At 47.1% G+C, this 8,977-nt stretch overlaps 1 protein-coding gene across 1 annotated transcript in view; it reads right to left on the bottom strand.

The window, feature by feature from the left end:
• The window catches only part of CDCA7L (cell division cycle associated 7 like), a 39,236-nt gene extending 30,809 nt beyond the window's left edge, over nucleotides 1-8,427 (bottom strand). The window contains exons 1-3 of the mRNA XM_009282084.1: nucleotides 8,372-8,427; nucleotides 6,858-6,984; nucleotides 4,630-5,007 (exon numbers count right to left, since the gene is read on the bottom strand). Coding sequence (XP_009280359.1) covers nucleotides 4,630-5,007; nucleotides 6,858-6,984; nucleotides 8,372-8,427 — 561 coding nt within the window. The remainder of the gene's footprint in view (nucleotides 1-4,629; nucleotides 5,008-6,857; nucleotides 6,985-8,371) is intronic.
• Between the last annotated feature and the right edge of the window lie 550 nt (nucleotides 8,428-8,977).

Here is an 8,977-nt window from a genome sequence, read left to right as displayed (position 1 = left end):
CCTTTTTTTTTTTTTAGTTGTTACAGGAGTGAACTCATTACAAATAAAGCTTGCTCCACACTTCAGAGGAGGGTAAGGTAGTAATTAAGTGAATTGTACACACCTCTCACCTGGCCTCACCAAAAGTAGAGTTCAAGGATTGGTGAGGGAAAGGCCACATCCCCCCCAAACAGACAGAAGCTCCTGCACGCTGCTGGGGGACAAAGCCTCGGTTCCAGGACTCTTTGTGCTGTTGTAGTATCCCCTCTTCCTTGTGTCTCCTGTTAAGCAGTTGTCACCCACAGTTTGGAAAAAGAATACAACCCCTTCTCCTGAGGAGATGCAATGAGGAATGCAATAAGAACAAGGAAGGTTTGCAGATTCAAGAGGTGTCATGACCTCACATGCTCTCAAACCGCAAAGTTTACCCCCATAGGAGCAAGGGGTGGATGTGCAGAACGGGGGAAGCCTTTTGATACTGCCCATCTTTTTCCAACGTTAATAACGCTCAGTTGTCCCCAGTGACGCCTCTCCCATAAGGCGCACACATTACGCTGAGTGTATTTTTGAGCAGCTCATAAGGCAGCACGTACTGGCTGAGTCTAGTATAGAGAGGAACAGACAGGAAGGAGAACAGTTTGAGGGAAATTAAAACACAAGCAGAAATCCAGAGAGAACAGTTACAAATCCTTGGTGGTTGGCTCATGCTTTGCCTACATGTTATAGCATTACATATGTCAGGTTAGTTAGAGAGCTCCTCGTGACAGGGACAGTACCTCCTACATGTTTAAACAGAGCCTAACAAGGTAAGGCCTCGAGGCAACTGGCAACACAGTTAAAAACCATATATCCAGGTTGATTGACAGAACATGGAGAGACAGATCACCATTCTTAGATTTCTTTTGGGAAGCTCCTGTTACAAAAGTGGCAAATCAGTCATCGAATCCACTAAATCCCTCAGGACAGAAGATGAGCCCTTTGCTAACATGCCACAGCGAACAGCAACGAGAGCCTGAAATTTTTCCATGGGGAAGCATACCATGAAAAGGGTGGTAATGCCTGGCTTGGCCGATCTCCAGGACAGGTTCTGCACCTACCCTGCCTGAAGAAAGTGAGGACCCAGGTGATGGCTGAGGAACAAACACTTCTGTCTTTGTGGAACCCAAACACTTGGCTGACATCAAATACTTATTCTCAAATATTACCTCCCTCGGAAACAGGCAGAAACACAAAGAAAAGAAAGACTGACTATTTCCCTAGTCACATAGAGAATGCAAGAACAGGGGCAGGTTTGCATGAGCACTAGTTCTCTACCTTTCCCTCCTTTCCTTACGTAGCTTTGGTTCGATTCCAGCTTGGCTTGCCCTCCTCTGCACGGCTGGCAAGGCATTAGCTCTCTCCCTTGGTAGGATGGGAAGAAAGTGGGGGCTGGCCTGGCCTAGCTGGTTTTTCCTTCCTCTTTCCACTGATCACCTCCCCCCCTGCAGTAACGCATTAGCCCAGTGCCCCTTCCCCTTCTTCTCTCATGGGTTCTTGGCAGCAGTTCTCCTTCCATCATCAGGAGGGTAACAGCTGGACTGGGAAAGTGGGACTTGGGCAGACCGAGAAGAAGCTGAATTCTCACATTCCAGCAAAGAGGAGGTGGTGACAGCCACAGCAGAAGTAATACCTCTCCTCAGAATGGCTTGGCACCGGCAAAACTGTGATTTGAGGAAACTCAAATTTGTCTACTGGGGTTGTCCTCGCTCACAGGAGAGCCTGTCAGGAGGGAAGATTCCTTCAAAATAACCAGGTGATGGAGCAACTGTCACTAGTGCATACATTTTTCCCTCCGGTCTTTGCAGTGCTAAGGTGCATTTACAGCAAAGCTTGCTGAGCAGCGAGGGCACAAGGTGGTCCCCAGTGGCAAAGCCATGTCATGGCTGCCTAAGACGTTCAGCACAGTCCAAAGCAGCATGAGTTCCAGCTCTGCTGGAGCAGAACTGGGTTGTGTGTGTGCAACCTGCCGAATATGGGGAAGGAAAAGGTACTTTTAGCAGCATATTGAATAGACTAGGAGGCATGAAGATTTTTATTGGCCTAAACATAGTGTGTTGCTAAAAGTAAAGTTTCACTAGCATTTTGACAGAGATCCTCCAAGAGTCTATCTGACTGGCCACCTCTTGGACTCACATATTCTAGCCACCATCTCCATCTTCCGCCTCCTGCCCATTTCTGGGTGAGCTTCACTAGTTTGTTGAAGGGTACCACTTCTTTTCAGGAAGCATCATGTTTTATGTGCTTTTGATAACCCAGAAGAAGGGATGGCGCATTGCAGTCACCACCACCCGATGTTGCATCTCCCAAGGGATGGCCATTTTGTAAGCTGCTCCCCTGGCAGGGGGCTAGGTAGGAAGAATACCTTCAAGGCTCTTATTAGCATGCTATATCTCCAGCATTATTACCACACAAATCTTTTCCTATGAAAAAACAGACCAGTCACCCTGAAGCCAGTTCTGTACCTGTACTTTAATGCCTGTACTTTGCACTGGAACATGGGTTATAGAGAAATGTGAGCAAAATGTATTTGCTTGTTCGGTCTAGCAGGCAACTACCTTGAGCCAAACAAATAAAACACATTTTTTAAAAAGCCTTTTGCTTCCTGTAGAATACTGCTTTGTTTGCCATCATTGTTTGGCAAATAGGAAAGGGCTTATCTCTCCTTCCCAGAAACTAGTGCAGCTATAGAAGAGCTCCAGAAACTTGTCAGTCTTTACTAAGAAAAAAATATTGGTTTAACAGCCCTTGCCAGGAAATTATCTGAACCTTCAGAAAGAGAGAAGGTGTAAAAATTAGTTCACTGGGCTATGCCATTCTTTCCTGATTTTTAGTGTTCAGTTCCAATTCAAGGATCTTATCAGGTATATTTCAAAAGCAAACTACAGTAACCTTTAGCATTAGAGTGTTCACATATTAGATATTTCTTGGTTAGCTGCAAAATTAGCATTTACCTCTCCGGTGCAAAATGTGCCATATTTTTGTTTGATTAATTTGTAATTAAAATTTAAGCGAGTATGTCTGGTTTCTAGCAGATGGAGGCAAAGGCATAGCTTTGACCGTAGTTACAGTTTTGTTTAACCCCCTCCAGAGAAACATAGTTACTGTGCATTAATATACAGCCTTTCACCACCAGACCTGTTAGTGTACATTATGGACTAATAATAATAATTATATTGTCAAACAATTCAAACTGCGTAACAATACAAGCTCCTCTGAAATGTGAAGCGCTACAGGTAATGAAACCTGCTTTTCTTTATACAGTCAGCTCAAACCTCTTTTTGAGCAACCTGGTGTTAAATAAGTAATGGGCCTGGCTGCCCCCTCCTCCAGGAGAAACCATAGGAGGGAGCAGAGTGGGAGGAAATCTCTGGGAAGTTTTGCCTTGTTGAGTCTGTGCCCAAGCTTTTTCCTGAGGGTGGAGTCGCTCATTCCCTACGATTCTCTCTTCTCCCATGCATGTGAATGGGAGTGTAAAAAGACACTCCACATGGAGGAGATTTTGGTGAGGGTCTCAGGCAGGCCAGAAGAGGATGGGCTCTTCCTGGCGTGGCCGTTGTGCTTGTGGTTCACTGGGCATGCAAAGGACACACGGCATCACTACTACAGCGATGGCTGTTCTTTATGGGACCACGGGGTTTGACAGCTGAGCATTGCATCCTCCTGGCTCTGGGGCCGTGGCCCAAGCTCTGTAACAGGACAAGGACCCTGTTTTGACTTGAGTGTTAGTAACCTGCCCGTTTCTAGAGCGCAGTTTTGCAGTTTTCTATGCCACCAATCAACCCAGTGTACCTAGGTGACTTGTTCTCACCAGCACTTTCTGTTAATTTAGTCCCTCATTGAAAACTAGAGCTGTGAGAGCAGGCGAAGCTCAAAGTCTCCTGCAATTTTGGTACAGTAGAAGCTGAAGGAATCTGGTAGATGTTTTCCTAAATCTGAGCAAACACTCGTGCAGAGTTAGTGCTACAAGCAGAAGACAGAGAGTGCAGTGAGGCACAGGCTTGCATGTGAGTGCTTTGAGAGGCTTTGTTGTTAGCTCTTCATTTCCCACCTTTTCTTCAGAAGTTGTTTCCCCACAGGTGAGACGCTGCAATAGTTACAGTCCATGCCAGCTCCCATAAGCCGCTGCAGTCGACGGGGCTGACTCTGCCCTGGACCAGGGCTGGAGCACATACAGGATCTGCGACTGTGGCTGCTAGGATGACAACCTCCAGCAGTGACATAGTAACAAGCAGGCAGAGACAATAATGTCTTAAGCTGCTTCTGCTGTCTCGGATACCGCCGTGTGATTGAGGACACTATGGAAAGCAGACACATGCAGACAAAGCTGGGGGTATCGGGAGGATATCGTGGGGCAGGAGATAATCCATTCATCCTCCTTGTGCCTTGTGGAATGACCTATGTCAGATACAAACCCGCTCTTCTAGGTCAAAGCCACATATGGGAGGTGTGGTACAAAACCCAGAAGATTCAACTACTTTTTGCACAGACATTCCTTAACCTTTTTCCCACGAAACCGCCCTCTCAGGTGCGAGCTTATCCTCACCACGCAGGACAGAATTTCCTGGCACCTGCCTTTGTTTTTTGCTTCACCGCTTCGGTCTTCAGACTCACCTGAAAAAAACCTCCCAGGGAGGAGGAAAAAGACAAGCCGGATTTTCCGGGGATCTCCCGCTTTCTGCTTGCGGCAGGCGAGGGGGAACCCGCAGACGCCGCGGCCGGGCTCTCCCCACCCTGGGGGTGCTGCGGGCTGCGGCCGCGGGCGGTTGGGTGCTGCAATGGTGCCATCTCCTGGAAGAAACCCGAAGAGCAGGGTCTGGCCCGGATTTCGGGAGGTGGGTGAGTCGGCCAGAGCTTGCCCTCGCTGCCATCCCTGCCCCAGCACTCGGTGTGTGGAGAACCGGCCTGCGAGGAGCCAGGGGGGCTCGGTGGGTGCCTGGGAGCGCCGGGCACAATCCGGCCCAGGGGCTTGGTGATGCCAGAGACGGCAGCCTGCAGGACCAGGGGGGCACACAGAAAATGTTAGCCGAGGCAGCTCCCGGGGTGAGCAGGCTGGGTTCACCAGGGCTTTACTGGAACTTGTATGAGGAAGCTTTCATCTGAGATGCTCAGGTGAAAAACCCGCACGGCTGAACTCCTCTGCCGTGCCCTGGTGTAACTCCCCGGGTGTTGCTAGAATGGGTCCCGGGAAACTGAGAGGCGAGCTAGGCCCACAGCAGACCACTGGAGTCTAATTTATCACACTGAAAAATCTAGCTAAGCCATCCCAGCTGGGGCTGAGAGCTTTGGTTACGGAGAGGAGAGGTCCCTCGTACCTGGCCTCTGGTCCCTGAACTACTTCTCCCCCCTCTCTGAGTTACCTGTTGCCACAGCAATACTGCTTCAGGAAAGGGTGGAAAGCCATCAAGTAACGGTCAAACTAGGCAAACTTCCACTCTGTTCTTCCCAGAGCTAAGCAGATGGAACAATGATTAGTACTAAAGCAAGAAAATAACTGGGATCTACAACATTCCTAAGAAAAAAATAAAAATCCCAGAAAACCAGAGAGACCTATTAGTTCATTTTGTCTGCCCCCAGCAGTCAGAGAAACAGTGAGCAACAATTTGTCCTATAGCACACTGTACTGTACTGTATGGGTCCAAATTCTCCTCCTACTTATATTGGTATAAATCAAGAAGCCAGTGGAGTTACGCAGGTATAAACCTGGCATTATCAGTTCCTGGGTCTCTTTAAATTTTACTGAATCCTACTGCTGATTCTTCTTTGTTTGCCTGTTAGAAACAATTGTTAAAAAGGCACATGCATTTATCCATAGCACACTGTATCATGCAAAGGGGTTCTTTTCTTGGCTTTGATCTTTCTTTTTACTTTTATTTTTTCTTTGAAGAAATGCAGGATTATTACCTCAATCTAGCCAGCTGGCCTGCTGGGGCTCCCTTTGCTACATCAGGGGTTTCTCTTTTTTCTAATCCTCACTTTAGGGATAATCCTTCCCTACCTTCTAAAGACTCTTGGATAAGGAGCATATTTTGTTATTACTACCTGTTGTTTAGAAATTCATTTTATTTGGTGTAGGTGTTGCTAATTGTTTGCTAATGAACACCTTACTACAATCAATGTGGTCAGGATTATGCTGGTCTCCGTGGCAATTAACCCTTTCTTCCTATCTGTTCTGATTTAGATTTCCCCATGCACTTTTCAGTTTCTAAATATCAAGCCTAATTCTATTTTTGGGGGCCCAAGGTAGAGGATTCTGTGCACTTCCAGGTAGCATAGGGAACTTTTACTTCCCATGAGAGATTTTAAAAAGGCAGAAGTTGGCATTTTGTAATCTGCAAAATGTTTGTAGGTGCAAATGCAGTGATGTCTAAGGTAAGTCCTGGAACAAGATGTGTAGGACAAATCTACAGCCTAGGACAAGGAATGGAGATCATTCTGTTTTACAGAAATGTGGATAATCTCAAGGCAGGGAAGACTGTATACTCTTAAAGGCTTTTCGTATTCCTCTGTATCATACATGCTATTTAGACGCAATATGTATCTCCTTTACACACACAGAATGAAGAATAAGCCCCACTTTGAAGAATATACAGTTTAAAAAGACAAAGGCAGATCAACAGCATTAGGAAGACAAAGAGCAACAGCTGCGCAATGTAATAAAAATACAAAGCTTGTTGGTTACCATTCCCTCCTCCCCCTTCGTTTCATTCCCTTAGCCTGACCTTATATCTCACCAGTTGCCTTACAGCCACCTTATCAAGAGGAATAATGGATTCAGGCAGGTGATGCCCCAGCCCACACACTGCCCAAACTATAGGATCTCTGAATATTGAGGTGTGTACCAAGACTTGGGCCTTTAGGAGAAAAATGTGATGCAGGACGCATCTCCTCGGGTAGAGATGCCCAAGAAGCAGCCCCTCCCGCCCCCGTCCGTATTTTGGAGAGTGGAGTTTTGCCTCCACTTCCAAACTGTTGGAAAAAGGATGAAGCTCCAGCAGCATAAAGAGGAGCCTGCCTCTGCCACCATCCCTCTCTTCCTTACGAAGGCAGAGGGGAAGGAGCCAATAGCTAACATGGGTCCACGTGCATGGTGGTGGCCTGTTCTGGGAAAGCAGCAGCCAAAGCCCTGGCCCTTCAGCCTGGAAAACCCAGGGGACTCTTGCTGATGAGGAATTCATAGATCTGACTTCTGGCTCTCCCAAGGGCAATCGCAGCTCATCTGTGGCTACACATCATTCCCACACCGAGGAGCCTCAGGGCCTTTTTGAATTAATTTTACCTCAAACGAGATTTGTTTTTAAAAACCTAGGCCTGAATGTCTTCATGCTCTGAAGTATCTCCAGTTGGAATACCATGGCTCAGAACAGCCCTTAACTTCATGCTTTGCATGCCATATACTGTGTTAGCTATTGGCATGTGACAAAGAATTCAGCACTGTAAGTGACCAAAGTAAAACCTGGAATGCTCCACTATTGCTGCAGGTAACAGGTGGGAGAAGCAAGGCAGAAATTAATATTGAAAAAAGAGAGGGAGAGAAAGGGTCGTATGTTAAAGATCTAGATAGCTTTTGTTTGTTTGCTTCAGTATTGTCCTGGTTGCTGAATACTAACGTGCTTTAATTCTTTTTCATCAGAGTCTAGATCTTTCTGAGTTCCTCTGACAGTCAAGGCATTATGGTACATCACCAGGATGTTATTCAGCCAATCTCTCCATAATAAAAATATAAATGTCTTTTTATTATTTTTTCCAGTCACCGCTGCCAATTTTGCAGGGTGCCAGACAACCGTGCTACTGTGTGTGACTGATGGCACCCAGCCAGTCTTTGTAACCGTATTATTCATTTGCTCATTTAGGCTCAAAGCAAAACCAGGTTGGCACTAGCTTTTCAAAGCTGGCTTCAAGCAAAGGCTCCTTTCTTTGAGCAACCAGTGAGCAGAAGGGGAAAAAAGAAGGGTAGGAGGACTAGAGCCAGCCAGGAATAAAACTGAGCAGCCCAGAGAGCAGCATCTGAGCTTGCTCAGGTTACCTTTCTGCCACCTCTCTGGGAGAGTGAGGGAGTGAGGAAAAATCAGGTAACCTGTATAACATAACACATCTGAGCTGCTGCCATGGCAACTTGGGTGATGCTCCTCATCCTCTCCCATACAGCTCATGCTTTTTTGGCTCAGGTAGAGGCACAGCATCAGCACAGGTCCAGGACAAGCCAAGCTGCATGTTCTCCGCACTGACCCCAGGCTAAAAACCCTTCTCAGAAGCAGGGCTGCAATGCAGCAACGGCCACATGGCTCCAGCCCAGCCAGCGCTGAGGCTGCTCTGAGCTGCCCTGCCAGGCTCAAACACTGGCAAAACATCTTACCATTGGCTTGATGCCACACAACTGCAGGTAACTGCTGGCTTCAGCACTAGCACCATGGCGTTTGCACAGCAGTCTCAGACATAAGCTAATGGGTCTGGTTGGACCCAGGCTGGTTTGCCTAGAGTCATCATGAGCATCTCTGCACCCATGAGTAAGCCACTGTTGACTAAAAGGATTGAAAGTGTAGGATGGGACACACTTGGTAGCATGAATATAACCCACTTACTTGGAGTCAGAAGGGCTTTTAAAATCTGGCTAGAAGTTTTCTTTCATCTTTCTCTCCTTTCCTCACCATGTTCAAATCATCTCTCTTGCTCTTCTGCCCATTCAGCTCTTCATTACTGGGGGCAGATTATTCTCCTGCCTTCAGCCCAGCTCATCTCAGCACAGTTTCAGGGTAAGCTTTGGAAACCAGTCAGCGATCGCTACTGCCAGCATGCCCTGAGACCAGAAAAACATCCTGTTTTAGTCTAACTGCTTCTAAGAGCAGAGGGCTTCAAAGGGCTTGTGGGTTTTTTTCTTACAGCTTGGGCCTCTTCACCCGGCTCAGCTGCAGCCAGAGCATGTCTGACAGACACCTGCGGCTGTGAAAGCTCAGTGAAGGGT

This window comes from Aptenodytes forsteri, unplaced genomic scaffold (genome assembly GCF_000699145.1).
Source record: "Aptenodytes forsteri isolate BGI_AS27 unplaced genomic scaffold, ASM69914v1 Scaffold164, whole genome shotgun sequence".
Lineage (NCBI taxonomy): Eukaryota > Metazoa > Chordata > Aves > Sphenisciformes > Spheniscidae > Aptenodytes > Aptenodytes forsteri.
The sequence above is the reverse complement of the archived record's forward strand: the minus strand, read 5'-3'. Positions and strand labels throughout refer to the sequence as shown.